The following is a 15,268-nucleotide window of genomic DNA, read 5'->3' on the forward strand; positions in this document are numbered from 1 at the left end:
TCCATCGCTTTAATGCTTTTTACATGCTTTTCCCCCCTCTTTCCAGGCAATAAACTTTATTTTCTTCGCAAGACTTCAATCTGCGGGGGGGGGTGGACGGGCTGCTCACCTTCTCCCTGCTGGATTTGCTCCAGTGCCCCCCACCCCTTCAGCCCCCCCACCACCACCACCCTCCCTCTGGTCTCCCATTACTCGGCCTCTCCTTCCCTTTTCCCCCCGTCTCTGGAGAAGGGGCTACGTGTTCGTCAAGCTGACACCTGCTCTCATCTTCTCTGCTGGTCGCGCGCACGTAGGAGGCCTTACGCCGACCTGCTAATTACCGCACGGCTCCGTGCTCTGACCTTGTTTGGCTGTAATGTGTCAGTTTTCTCACCCTAAGAGAACATTTAAAGTTTTCGAATTGTTGTCTTCTCAGTTTTTATTTAAAATATAAAGTACTTCATTCACTTTCATTTCTAGCGTTACTGGTTTCGTAGATGCAATCACACATACAAGTCATTAAATTAGACAGTTGTCTCCTCTCACCTGTGATTACTGCTGTGTGCAGATCATATAAGCAGGTACCCTATAATCATATCTATAATAGCCATAATCAGCCCTTTAATGCTTTGTAATAGCATCCATATAATGGTATAGAGTAGCATCAAGAGAATAATTCAAGCATAGATAATGGTGTGATGGCATGGTTTTACCCTTGAGTCACAACATTGGATTTGTTGTGTGTGTGTGTGTGTGTGTGTGTGTGTGTGTGTGTGTGTGTGTGTGTGTGTGTGTGTGTGTGCATGTATAAATACACCCTAGGGCAGTTATGGTGTCTGTAAAACGCCTGGAGAATCACATTTCCATCAGAAGGCGCTCTTAACCCTTTGTTGTTTTTTTTGTGCTCATTGCTCCGTGGAGCATCCTTCCTGTGAGTGTCATGTACACTTAGCTCTGCAGAGACAGACGTTCCCAAATGACGCCCACAGACTGGAGATCAGATCTGTGGAAAAAAGCTGACAGGGGATCAGCGGCGGCGGCGGTTGGAGAGCAGAACGCTGAACGCTCTTCCGGGGGGTAATGTGATCTGACAGTATTCCTCAGAGATGTTGGAGGGGGGGGGTGTCATGAGGAATACCTGGTGCTGCTGAATCCTGGGCCCAGCTGGCTGTTCTGCTCCCTCCCTTGTCGCATGTGGCACGAGCCTAACAGACCGTCAGGCTGAACGAAGCACCGCCTCACTTCTCTGCTGCGCTGGTGCTAACATGCAGGAAAACATGGTTGGATGCTGCCTGAGGCCCGCGTCTGCCGAGGCCTCGCCCTGCAGCGGAACGCTAGCGAGGGATGGAGGGGATGATGAATATTTAGCCCGCTTCCTCTGTGTGGAAATGCAGCTATGCATTCATTTCTTCAGTCATTTATCTTTCTCTGCTCTTCTATCCTAACACTGTCTCCCAACATATGGTGTAAGATTAACACACACACACACAAACACGCGTCGAGACCACACGGGCAAAAAGCGTGGAGGTTTTTTTAAGAATCTTAAGAGAGGACTGTGGTCGTGTCAGCTCTTTTCACATGATTTTTGCCAGACTGGATAAAAGTAATATCTGTGTTAATGCTTCAGACTTGACAATCTGAAACTTCAAGAAGGCCGGTTGATCTGAGCTGAGGATGCACAGATGCGCATTTTGGAACTTGCACTTGTGAAATCCTTCATTTAGGGAAAAACACAATAAATAACAAACCTTGTTTCCTTTTTTTCACTAATGTTACTGAAGTTTAGTTTTCTTGTTTTCTTGACAGCACAAAGCGAAGGTGGAAGCGATCATGTGTGATCTGGCCTCTCTTCAAAGCGTCAGAGAATTTGCAGATGCTTTCAAGGCCAAGAAACTGTAAGTATCACTTACATTTTTCCCACTCGTTCTGCTTGGTGTCATTCATTTGCGTGATTTAGCATTGCATAGAAGGTTCTAATTTTCAGACCACTTGGATCAGTTTCGGTCTCAAAGGCCTTTAAGAGACCAGGAAGTCTGTGAGGTGAACAGATGTGGCAAACAGAGAAAATAATGGAACAGGAATAAAGACAAAATAAAAGCGATGCAGACCAAACTCTCATTCCTCATGCACCATATTTAGAGGACGCCCCGCCTGTTTGTGACGGACACCAGGCCCCAGGAGTCACTCCGTGCGTTTGAGTGACTTTCCGTCGGTCGAGTGGATGAACAGACGTTATCTCACTTATTTTGAAGGGGTCAGCTTTTGCAACATGTGTCTTACATCTCGCGGCCGTTCGCACGGTTGCTATTTCGGGGTGGTGCGTCGCGTCGAGTCACCCGCACGGCTCCTCCGCGGGCGCGTCTCCGGCCAGAGCAGCGCGCGTGTGAGGGGGGCCCTTGGGGAGAGGCAGGGCAGTCATCGCCTGCAGCAGCCCTGGGGCAGGGTATGGCCATCCAGGACACGTGTTCTGGGTCACAGCCAAGTCTCACAGCGGCTTCCCTCATGCTGTGTCCTATAGCTGTCCTCCCATCTCCTGCATGTGTGTGTGTGTGTGTGTGTGTGTGTGTGTGTGTGCGTGTGTCCCATCCATGCTGAAGGGCTGCACGTTGACCTCCCTTTAACCTCAGTGTCTGTTGTTTTTTAATACCCCCCCCCCCCCTTTTTTGCAAACTGTTTATCTGCCTGCGCCTCTCTTTTCCACCCTCTCTCACGTTGTCTCTCCGTCTTCCTCTCGTCTGCGTCGCTCTCTCTCTCTCTCTCTCTCTCGCTACCTCAGTATTTTGGCAAGGTTGTATTTCTTCATTAGCGGCTGTGTTGGGGGGAGCGGGGGAGTCCCAGGGGACGTCAGAGTACATTAATTCTCATCAGAAGGCGAACAGAGCAGAGTGGAGGCTGGAAGCTCTGAGCTGTGAATGGCACTGGGCAGCTGTCTGAGTCTAGCACCACTCTATTACTGCACGTATGTCTTCGGGCATAACACACACAACACGCACATATATGTCCATACATGCACCGACACGCACAGATAATGTGCCGTGCGCCTCTGCAAACACACACGGAGGCAAACGGACACGTTTGCACTGCGCCCCCACCCCGCGCGCACGGCAACGCGTGTCACTGACAGGTGAAACGTAATGGAGTCGTTTTCTTTTTCGCCTCTCGTTTCTCACTCCCGTGCTCTTAAGTGCTTTAGTCAGTGGCTTTCACGCTGCTTTGTGTTCCATTGACCCCAATTCTGCTTTAATTGCCTGTCCTTTGAAATGAAATTACCTGGATATTGATATTGTTGAACGCAGCACTGTTTCGCTGGGATGCAGGTGATGGAGGACGCCGCTGACAGGATGCCCTGGGAAGGATTTCAGCTGAGCAGCCACTAATTAGCACACATTTGTTTCACCTCTGATTTCTATATTTTGTAAACTGCATTCATATAGTTCTAATGTGAAGTCGGGCGTCTGTAAACACACACCGTGTCACATGCCGTAGTCCTCCGTTGGTTATTTAGCTGACTGTGACTCTGTCAGACCGCGTGTGACTGTTTGGATATTGATTGGGGTGAGTATACACATATCTATAAGTATATCGTCAGGGCCAGTGTTCTACTTGCCAATAAAGTGCAGTGTTAATGACCACTAGTCCGAGCCCAGCTCACATAGGAAATCTCTTCCTGCTGGCCCACATTATCATAGAGGTCAGGGGTCATACCCAGGGGGGTTATTTAAAGTAAATATATAAACCAATATCTCCCCGTTTGGTAGTTAACTCCCTCGTTTGTCCGGCGCTGAGATTGCACAGTGCATACAGTGTTGTGTGAGGTCTTAATGTGGACAGAGGGACTGTGCTATGCGGCAGTAGGCCTATTAAAGGCATTCATTAGACCTACGCTTATGAGAGAGGGACTAACTGGTGGGCAGTTGAATTAACAGGCCTTTTACATTACAAGCAGACCCACCAGAGGCCCATGTGAGCTGTGTGTGTGTGTGTGGGGGGGGCATCGCTCTACTGGCCCGAGAAAACTTGGTTATTGGAGTTTTTAATCACAAATTTTTGATGCACTTTGAGTGACGTAGTTTTTTTCCCACAACTAGTTCATCGATGAGTTCAAAACTGCAGCTACTGTGAAAGGTTCACTACACTCCTGATTTGATTTGCCCGCTTTGATCATTTTTAGAGGAAAATGTGAAAGCAAGTTGTTTTTCCCAGCTTTGTTCTATGTTTTGGAAGGAAATCTGAATGTCTCACCGCTGGAGTACGCTCTGTTGATAAAACGCTGAGGCCGGCATTCTTTAAGTTGACTTGCGACTAGGTTTGTGCTCTTTAATGAACCTAGTGTGTTCGGAGGCCTGAAGGTGATCGTACAGTACACTCCTATGTAATAGCATGGGATGGCTCATTATAGCAAGGCATAACAATTCACACATTAATTTTCCAGCATCCAGTTTTTAATTAATCCAGTAGGCAGCCTTAAACACAGGGTACACAAATTGCCTTCGGCCTCATAATTAATTCTAATGGAAGAAATTAAAAATTGGTGGGGTGTGTTTGGATTGTTCGTCTGTATTACTGTGGTTTCGAGCTCGCTGGAGCGACGCTGTCACCGACAAGGATCTTTCCCTCCCCTGACCGATCTCCACTCACTGGCACGTGCGCAGGGAACGTTCCTCGTCCCCGTGACGTCTGAACGGATGGGAGAACGTGGTCCTGGCCCTGAACTCAGCCGCTGCGTCATTGCGATATGACGCGCGTGTGTCTTTTCTCCGATCTGTCCCGATACGCTGAGCCTTTCCGGCTCCTTGTTCTAGCGGGGTGCTCATATACAGCCTTTATCCGCAGCCTGCGTGTTGAAATAGGCTGAGATCGGTTCCCAATGTGTTGCTGGCTTTGGACTCCATCCAGCTGAGTTCTGTATCTTCAGTACCTGTCGGGCTGCGGGGAGCTGCACTGGAAACCTCTTTATCATATCAGCCTCACTGATGCTCGGTCTCTGCAGAGCTCTAAAGTCCACCACACTCTGGAATAAGACACCCTGCTTCCCTCCTCTGCTTATGCTTCTCACGATTCCACCCTCGTTGTTTATTCCCTCTCTCTGTATCTTCACCTCCGTTTCCCACTAAAACGTTACGAAACACCCTCACAGTTGCAGCTGGGACTGATCCTTCCACCTTGCTCTCCCCACAGGCCCCTCCACATTCTGGTGTGCAACGCGGCGGTGTGCACTCAGCCCTGGAGCCTGACGGCAGACGGCCTGGAGTCCACCTTCCAGACCTGCCACCTGGGTCACTTCCTGCTCGTGCGGTGCCTGCAGGACGTGCTGCGGCGCTCGGCGCCCGCCCGCGTTGTGGTGGTGTCTTCAGAGTCTCACAGGTGAAGAGCATTAACGGTGTGGCATCAATAACTCTTCTAAAACTTATTAACCTACAGTATTTTTGCTGTCAACACCTCCCCTGAAGACAAACATTATTATTGATATTATATGCAGGTTTCCCAAAAAATCCCAAAAATCATTTATCATGAATTTCCAGGTGACATAAATAATTTTAAATCATAAAATACACTTTAATAAGGTTATTTCCAGAAGCTGCCCTGTCTATTCCAATAACTCCTCATCTCCAGTCATGCCACATGGGCTAGTTTTCACTCTAAACTGATAGATCAGACTTAATGTGTATTGTCAAACATGACAGCCTCACTCACTGAAAACTCATTTCCCTCCACACGCTGTCACTATGAATTAAACGTATCATCAACATGATGGATGGACTTATCAGCCAAAATTTACTTTGATCTAGTATCTGCTCCTTCGTGTCTGACCCCCTGACTCAGCCCCTTTCCTCCTGCTTTTCACTCCTTCTGGCGTCTAGCGTTTCTCCACTCTGTCTTTTTCTTAAGCTGCTCTGCACCACGGGCTTCTGTTTTGCCTGTCATAAAGTAGACAAGCATTATATTTTGCAGTGATCTGTGAGCCTGAGCCCTGAGCCGTGTGTTTCAGAGTCAGCGCATGCGTGTGTGTGTGTGTGTGTGTGTGTGTGTGTGTGTGTGTGTGTGTGTGTGTGTGTGTGTGTGTGCGTGTGTGTGTGTGTGTGTGTGAGACATTGATCCCTGCTTCAGTCAGTTAGACGGTCAAGCATAGTGATTGATTGGAGCTCGGCAGAGTGACCTGAGACAAGGGGAACATGCGCATATGAGAGTTATTCTAGCAGATCAGCTGCCGCTATTATGTGAGTTATGTTGCACAGACTGCCATGCGTGAAAAGGCAGAAGACTTGGCTCGACACTTTACTCGGGGCCATAGGGGAAGTAAAAGGCAGAGAAAGAAGGGCACGTTATGGAGGCTGTGTTACGCTTAGCTGATGCAAGGTGATCCTGCACAGCGAGAACTGAGCTGCTGCAGAGGTTAGCGCCGGTTCTGATAAAAAGGTGGCAGAATTCACAGTGCATCTGTCTGTTGCGTGACCAGAGGACCCCCAACCCTGCAGAGCGGAGGATCTGTTGCTTTTGTTGGCCGAAACCTGGGCCCGGGCGAGCGAACCGCACTGTTCTGCCCCGTTGGTGAACGTATCAGTGGCCAGGTAGTCATCGCTCCTTCCCTCCCGCCTTGTTCTCCAGCAGATCCTGATGCACTCACCTTCCTCTCTCTGCTCCACAAGCAGCAGCGGCTTTAACTCCTTCAAAGGGGGTTTAGGTAGGAGTCGGTTACACACTGACACAGACTAGAGGGAGGGGAAGAAAGGAACAAATATAGACAATATCTCACATAACATCTTCCCGTCTCCACACCTCATTCCACACCTATATTACATCTTTTGAACTCGACCCCTTTTCTGTTTGTGTCATTTTCAGTTTCCACTGATTCCCCGTTTATTCACTTAACGTCTTCTCACTCGCAGCGTCTGACCTCTGACCTGGCAGCATATTGTATCCCCTAAGCTGGTAAAGCTCTGACCCATGTGGGACAGAGGTGGGGGAGATGGACACGTGGGTAATAGGTGCACACTATCAGTTTCCACCACAAGGGCTTAGTGTGCAATTGGCTCAGTGCAGATTTACCGCTCCGAGCCCAAGTCCTGCATCAGATCTCATCACGCAAGGAGATAATATCCGTAATGGCGCCGTACTTTTGTTTACTTTCCCATGTTGTTTTCCTGCTAGTGTGGATCATCTGAGTAGTTAATTGAACGTTACTTTTTAAACCTCATTCAAACGTAACTAGGCTCAGCTTTAGCATAATGTGAAAAATGTAGGAAAGAAAACCTCGATTGGGCCCCACGCAATTGATTTATCAGCCCCTACTTGCTAAAGTAGTTATGAAGTTGCGGCACATGAAATGAAAAGCCTGCAGATGTTGTAATTTAGCCAAGCAAGGATGTTGCGGAAGGCGACAGTAAACAAGAGGCAGCGAGCTTGTAAAATCGCAACAAGGAAACCAGGTGACATTTTGATTGGTTGTTTTCTAATGACTGGATTAATATGTAGGATGTGTTCCGCCAGTTTGGAGAGTCTGTCCCTCTTCCCACACACACACACACACACACACACACACACACACACACACACACACACACACACACACACACACAGGTTCTGTGTCTGCGGAGTGCGGCTGCATAATAACACAATGAGTAGTGTAATGTTTAAGGGGCCTTGTCAAACATCTGGAGTTTAATAGCTCTGTCGCAGGCAATTAAAGAACATCATGTCACGTCTTTTGATTTGTATGCAGCTGGCGCCGCACATCTGCCTGTGGACAACGCACCCAGACACACGCCGCCACTGTAACTATTGTTGATGTGGACTATGTTTCAGGTTTACGGACCTGTTAGACTCCAGTGGGAAGGTGGACTTGGCCCTGTTGTCCCCGCCCAAGTCGGAGTACTGGTCCATGGTGGCGTACAACCGGGCCAAACTCTGCAACATCCTCTTCAGCAGCGAGCTCCACCGCCGGCTTTCGCCCCACGGCGTCACCTGCAACGCCGTGCATCCAGGGAACATGATGTACACTTCCATCCACCGCAGCTGGTGGCTCATGACCCTTCTCTTCACCCTGGCCAGGCCTTTCACTAAATCTATGGTAAGCCAGAAAACGCTATAACAATGAAAACCTGGTGAGTGCAGCCTAAGTGCATCAGTGGCCACTAAAGGGCACGTTTTATTACAGAGAGATGTTTGTAACAAGCAGAATGTATTGATTTAGTGGTGGTAGTAATAGTAACTTTACATCCGAGCAGATCTTTAGATAGTTATATTCTCCTGCAGGGGATGAGAGCCTTTAAAGCCCCCGCACTCTAGTTACTTTAGTTTAGACTCATTCTTAATCTGCTTTTCTGAGCGCTGAGGCCTCAGAAAGGCAGCCTGGATTTCACAGATAGAGACGTTTCCAGCGGTTCCTTTTCCCTCTTCCTGCTGTCACTGTTTATGTAGCTCTGAGAGGCTGTTCTCCTCTCACAAGGGTACGGTGTAGGTGAGATTCCAGACTATTAGCTGCAGTAAATACTGCACGAGCTCAGGTCTCCACCGTTACACAGTCACGTGGGCTGTTAGACAGTGAGGAATGTGGTGGGGAGCATCCATGCGCCCTGTAGCAGCCAGGATTATGTTATGTTTGGACTCAAAAGCTGCCATGGACACATCCCTTTTAGAGGAAATAGAGCTTTGCTGGTCTGGATAGTGGAATGAAAAGTCTAACTAAGGAATTTAAGAGGGTGGAATCAGGCAACCTCGGTCACCTCGCGCTTGTGCTGAACAATAAATGACTACATGAGAGTGTCCGCGACACGTGTGTGCTTAGGAAATGATGTCAGGTGCCCGAGGTTAACGTCCTCACACTCTTCTGATATGAACGATAAAATCCAGCTCTGTGATTTATCCTGGTCTATATTGTGTCCTTTGCTCGGTGAGATTCTTCACCTGGATGGCGCCTCTGCACCGTTTAGGCTCCAATGCTTTACTTTGACTGTTTAATCTGTCCATTAGCTGTTCCGGCTACTTTATCAAACCGCTGTTTGCACTGAAGGGGGAACGTGATGTGTTGAACGGTGGAGCTTTAGCGAAGCGTTATTCTGATCCATCATGTTTGACAGACACGGGGCCTCGGGCTGTCATTTGTCTCTCCTCCTTTTGACACCGCATGAGGGATGAGAGGAGCTGCTCCTCGGCACCTTTCACAAAATGTCAAGCTGAACATTTCCTCAATCTGACTTGTCTTCCCTCCCTCTTTACCGCCTGTAACATTTTTTTCCCCCCAGTTCTCTGTCACCACTCGCCGGTTCATCGGAACCCGCTCAGATCGCGGCTCGGGCACGTTTGGTCCGACGCGGCTGCAATTAGCAGGGCAGTGACGTTTCTACACGCGCTTAATTAAACGTAGCGTGGATGTTGGTAAATATTAAAGGACAAAGGTAGAGCTGGTAATTAAATTCTGGCGTGCTGACACAGCAATTAACTAAAACTCGTGTCTGATAAAGGCCACACACAGATACACAGGCACACCCTTAAGCTGAGCATTTGCTATTATTTAAATCTGGGCTTGATAAGGCCCCTGAAACCGTATCCTCCTTAAAAATCCCACTCCTCACTCCTTCTGCCCCCACATTAAGGGCTTAATAAAACAGTGATATTATTTCAGTTATTGGTTGCAGGGATATGAAGATGCTATCGCTTTAATTGCTTGCGTACGCTTGCGGGATCCATGGAGATTGTTCTGGGATGCAAACATAAGCAGAATGTTGACTCCAAAAACAATCACGGAGCCCCCATGTGTGTTCTCGCGCAAATAACCGGCCTCTCATTTAAAACATAGGTTTGATTTATACGAGCACAGGTGGAGTGATGCGCGCCCGCCCTGGCGGAGCAGAGAGAGGCACGCTCAGACGGGCGCTCGTGTGAAATCTCAATATGGAGGAAAACACCTGGAGCTGCACGTGGCCCTGACGCTTTAATGCGTTCACAGTAAAGGTGAGGAAGTGCCGTGTCAAGCCGTACGCAGCTCTGCTCCGGCCTCCTTTTGCCTCCGTCACACTAAAACTCCACTCTCATCTTCCTGTATTGCCGGAGTCTATTTTGACTTCCTCCGTCCTGCGCCCTTTGTGTCGTGGATTCCGCCTAAGCAAAAGAAACTTCTCTATTAGCGCGGAGCACAGCCCACTCGGCTGTTGATGCACAGAGCTGATTCCGTTTTGCTGAGTTGAAAAAGGCATCTATAAAGAGCCATGACATTTTAATCGGGCAAACTATCTCTCACTAACATCATGGTTCCCTCCCCGTGCCTTGATCTGCTTATCAGAGATTGCGCGGCTGGGCCTGTAACTCCTGTTTCTTTAATTCAGCGTGTTTAGAGTGGGAGTTTTCCCTGTGTCCTTTGGAGTGATTATCAGCGGGGAGCGATGTGGTCTACTGGATGTGTGCGTGTGGATGAGAGGCAAAAGTGTTATCACGCTTCTACAGTTTAGTGGCAGCAATTTAATGCTCAAACTTTGATTCATATCGATTAGGCTTGATTTTATTTCATCTAGGATAGTGAGATATCGCCGCCTTTCTAGATTATGTATATATTGTAAAAGTAATTACATGATAGCTTGAATTTGAATTCCTGTTGGGGAAACAGCACGTAAATGAATTTTGGCGACTGTTGCATTTTTTAGTTGGGCTGTAACCTTTGTGAAGTTGTCATTGTCCTGTCACGCTGTAATGCTGACCCTGTGACATTTTGTTGACTGACTGATTGCTCCCTCCAGATCGGCGTACCCTCAGGCTCCTAGCAGCTGGGCTCGGCCTATACTCATCAGGTCTATACCTTAACTATAGGCACGGACAGTGCTGAGCTGAATGGAGATCAGTGTGGCCAGTGGCTCCAGCGCCTCATCATCCGCTGTAATGGATGGCAGGAGGGGAGGGAGGTGGCCGCGGGAGCAGGCCTAAGAGGCTCGGCTGGTCCAATCAGACACCTCAGGCCCCCCGGGGGGTCGGTTTCATCAGCGCTCTCGCCTGGTCCCATGCTTCTTAGTGTTTTAGCGTGATTATTTTACCCAGGATCCTGCCTCGGGCACCAGGCCACCTTTTTACATATGCACAGGCTGAACTTTTGACCAGGCACCAGCAGTCAGGGGTGTATTAGAGAAACGGTTGTTCTGTCTGGAGTGGTGGGACTTGTAGCTGCTGGTTCCTCCTCTGCTGAGCCTTGCCTAATACGACCAGGTAGTCAGCCCAGTTCCTGGGGGGTTAACCTCAGAGACAGACCACCACAACAAAGACGTCATCATTACCATATAACAGATCCACAGGGCCACAGTGAGGTTGCTGCGCTTCTCTGCCGAGTGCGAGTGCAGCAGCCTCTTAGTCATTTACCGGGTTCTCTCCTGCAAACAGACATAAGGTTAGGTGCTCTATCTGTTATCTGGCGTGGCACACTGTCACGGGGGCTCCGCTTCAAGCTGTGTATGTGTGCGTGGTGCTCAGCCATTTGTAACAGAGAGAGGAGCAGAGGTCCCAATCTCCTTCCCAGCCCCCCTTTCTCTTTTGCGGGGTTAGATGAGCTGCCAGGCCCCTGTAATAGAGTCCTCTTGGATGATTAGGAGCGGCACAGAAGGGGGCCGGCCCCAGCCTCACTGTGTAGGCTTCTCCTCAGTAGTGCTGACAGAACATTACACATTACGCCAAACGTTCTGAAGTTTGTATACTCGAAGTGAACCTCTCCGATGAAGCACTGGCTTCTTGGTGTAGATCATTTAGTGCATCTAGATGTAATAAATGTAATATTCCTGCTTGGCCTTCCCTGCTGGGCTGCTACACAATGAATGGAGGGAGACTTAGGGAGAGAAAGATGTGTTGGTGGAGGAATGGATAAAAGCATACAATCCTATTTGGCTGTATTGACATGTGTGTTGCTGCCCAATCCTGTTACTGGGATTATTGTCCACGGAGATACCATTTCATTAAAGAAAACACACACATGCTGAGACCCCCACACACACACAGTGGGTGCACAGAGATGGCCTCAGGCCTGGTTATGTGGTCCATTGCACAGGGAAACTGTGTAAATGGTATTGTGGATGAGTTGATGTGATGGAAAGCGTGTCTGGATCAATAAAGAACCAATCAAATGCTGACAGTCTGCTACTGCATGCAGTCAGTCATTCACCCCTGCTCCGCATACAGTTATAAAAAATGTGCGTGAAGAAGGCATGAGCAGGATTCCCGTTAAAGGGGGAGGAAGAAGAAAAAAGAATCCAATATTTTGCAGCGCATCCGTTAAATGCTACAAATCAGTGCATGTTAGTTTAGCCTTTGTCTCTTTATGAGATGCGTTCCAGGGACACGACTGTGTTTTGTTTGTGAGGGAATTAAAGCGTCCACCACATCCTCCATGCTTGTCCAGCCATAGACACCTCAGGGAGGCCATTAGGATGTCTCCCCAGCCGGGGATGTCTGAGGTTTGGGCTGCGTCTGAGTTGGGGCTGGGCTAAATTACCCCAGAGCCACAGGTCAGAGCCAGCTAGACCCGCTCTGCCAAGGGACTCTCTCCTCTAATAGAAGGGATCAGAACAGGCCAAAGAGCTGGAAACCAACCTGGCCAAAGAGATATCCTGACTCACTTACCCTCTGCTTACACATTTTCCTCTTTCAGCCTCCATCTCTCTTACCTTTAGAGCATCGGGGATTTCTCCTGTGACCTGCTGACAGGAGAAAGATGTATCCCATCGCCTCTTCTTCACCCATTCCGTCTCGTTGCTTTCCCCCCGTCTGGACACACACACACACACACACACACACACACACACACACACACACACACACACACACACACACACACACACACACACACACACACACACACGGCTCCCTCCCCTCTTTGTTGTGACACGAAACTGATGGACTATTTTTCAAATTGATTTCAAAAATGTACATAAGCAACCGATCCCCTAGCCCAGATTACCTATTGATTTTTAATATGAAAAGCTCATTATATAAGCAGGAACTGCAACACAAAAAGCTAGCCAACCTTTGCATAAATCCTTTAATTGAATTTCCAGAGCCCGTGGTTCTACATTTTTTAATTAAATCCATTTCTTTTTTTAAGGGTTGCTGTGTAATTTGCATGCTGTGAAGTGGGTGCTGTCCCAGATAAAGTGCCATTGATCCTTATTAAGGCTCACCTCTGGGCTCGCTGAAAACCAACCGCAGAAATTAAATGTGCTCATGGTGCATACACTTATTGCCCGCATGATAGGATTAGAGGCAGTGGGAGAGAGAGAAAAGGAGGGAGATAGAGATGGAGAGAAGGAGCGCGGGGGTAAGAGGTGGAGAGGAAGAAGAAAGGGGGAGGGTGGGGGGCATTATTAATAGTTGTTTATATTAATGTAATATTTCACCTTTCCTCCTCTGGGGTGAAATTGTGAGGAGCTTGTTTATAAATACAGCTTGGTCTGAGAATTACTGGGGTTTCTAATCAAGCGCACGCCGGTCCGGTGCGGCGTCTTTTAGGGCCCGGCTGTGGATTCAGGGCCACAAAAGCGTCTGCACGTTTGCGGGAGTTTGTGAAATGAAAGCGCTTTTGTGTAAAACGTGCACCTTTTAATATGTATTTTCCGAGTGCTTGTGATAATATGTGTAAATGAAGCCAATGATCATATCTCTCTGTGATCTTAAGTAGAGGGTGTTTAGCCACCCATTTAGCGATTAAATGATGCTTAATTTTCTTATTCTTATCCTGCTTAGCATCAGGTACCGCTGTGTGTTTCTGTGTGTGTGTGTGTGTGTGTGTGTGTGTGTGTGTGTGTGTGTGTGTGTGTGTGAGCAGCGATTTTATCCTGCGTTTGATAGCTAAAGTGGGCCTCTCCTTCTCTTCCTGTGTGGCTATATGCAGACGTTGGAGTAAATCAATAGAGATTAACCTGCGACCCCAGCCACATACTTATAGCCCAGTCCTCGCTGCTCACACATCTCTCATCAGTTTCACTTAAACACTGCACCTCACTCAATAAGGCACCACGCGCTAATTCATTTCAAAGATGGAAAGGCCCCCGCTACAGAAACCCCTGTAGCGTGCAGACGCGGACGCAGGCACGCGATGCTGCTGAGCAGCTGAAGAAACGAGTGAGGAAAGGCTTTGTTAGGATTTGAAGGAAGCTAATAAGTGTCTGTGGTCTTGTCTTTAAGGAAGTTGTGTACATTGCTATAATAATGAGCGTAAGAGAACCACCCTTTTACCGATACTTGTGTTTTTGAAACAGCTTTTCAGTTGTTTGTGGTTGGAAGTCACTGTCCACTAGGTGTTGGTGAAATACTAATTTGGCAGATGAGTTTGTGTAGCCGCTAAAATACTAAGCTATAATAAATTTTCATTTCACTTGAAAAAAAATTACTTCTTTTTGTATCACAGTGATCATGTCCAGTGTTTGCCATGCTGCCTTCCTGGTTTTGTCTCATTCTCTCTGGAGTCTGGATGGACTCCGTTTAGCTTCTTATCTGGAATAAAAAAAACAAGGAAAGTGTGAGCAGGTTTAAGTGTCCATTGTCTGCGTTGTGTTAAATCCAAACCCACACACCTGCTTCCTCTCCTTCACTGCGTCTTCCTCTTCACATATTGACATCAGCCGACTGATTGGTCTGATGGCTTTTTGTTTTTTATGTACATGAAAATATGCGTGTGTGTGTACGTGTGTGCGTGTGTGTGTGTGCGTGTGTGTGCGTGTGTGTGTGTGTGTGTGTAGCGCTGCAGTGTCAGCAGTATGTGCCGTGTGTATTGACCCAGGCCTGTCCTCTGCTGCTCTGACTGCCTGTTGTCCCTTCCTCGTCTTCTCCCTCTCTCGTAGTGGATCTCTGTGTGTTTGAGCTCCTTGTGAGCTGATATCATTGATTTTAAAAGTATAGTTTATTTACTTTTTTATATTATGCACCTTACATCAAAACAAATTTATTTAGTGGGGGTTAGAAGTGTGAATACAAACCAGTAGCTCCGGGGGGAGACCGTCCAGTTCCTGCATATTTTGTATACCTGTATAATATGTACCTGTATAAAGGTGACTGAATGAACAGCCTGATGATGATGATGATGATGATGATGATGATGATGATGATGATGATGATGATGATGTTTACTTTTGCCCCCATGCTTCCTTTTGAATGGTTCCCTCTCTCTCTGTCTGTGGACGCACTCACTGCGTTGCTCAGTGGTGTGTGTGAGCGTCCCCTTCACAAACAAAAGGCTTTGATTTCCCTCATTTCATTTCATAATCCAATCAATCAGGCTAAAACAACTTGGTTCCTTTTCTGTCCCCCTCCAACCAATCAAGCA

General features: G+C 47.9%; 1 protein-coding gene across 3 annotated transcripts in view; it reads left to right on the top strand.

Annotated features, from left to right (window-relative positions):
• The window catches only part of wwox (WW domain containing oxidoreductase), a 99,335-nt gene that overhangs the window by 27,607 nt on the left and 56,460 nt on the right, over positions 1 to 15,268 (top strand). For all 3 annotated transcript variants that reach the window (XM_055509587.1, XM_055509588.1, XM_029152600.3), the window contains exons 6-8: positions 1,786 to 1,874; positions 5,158 to 5,343; positions 7,783 to 8,047. In XM_055509587.1, the coding sequence (XP_055365562.1) occupies positions 1,786 to 1,874; positions 5,158 to 5,343; positions 7,783 to 8,047 (540 nt within the window). The remainder of the gene's footprint in view (positions 1 to 1,785; positions 1,875 to 5,157; positions 5,344 to 7,782; positions 8,048 to 15,268) is intronic.

Source organism: Betta splendens, chromosome 6 (genome assembly GCF_900634795.4).
Source record: "Betta splendens chromosome 6, fBetSpl5.4, whole genome shotgun sequence".
In the NCBI taxonomy this organism is placed as follows: domain Eukaryota; kingdom Metazoa; phylum Chordata; class Actinopteri; order Anabantiformes; family Osphronemidae; genus Betta; species Betta splendens.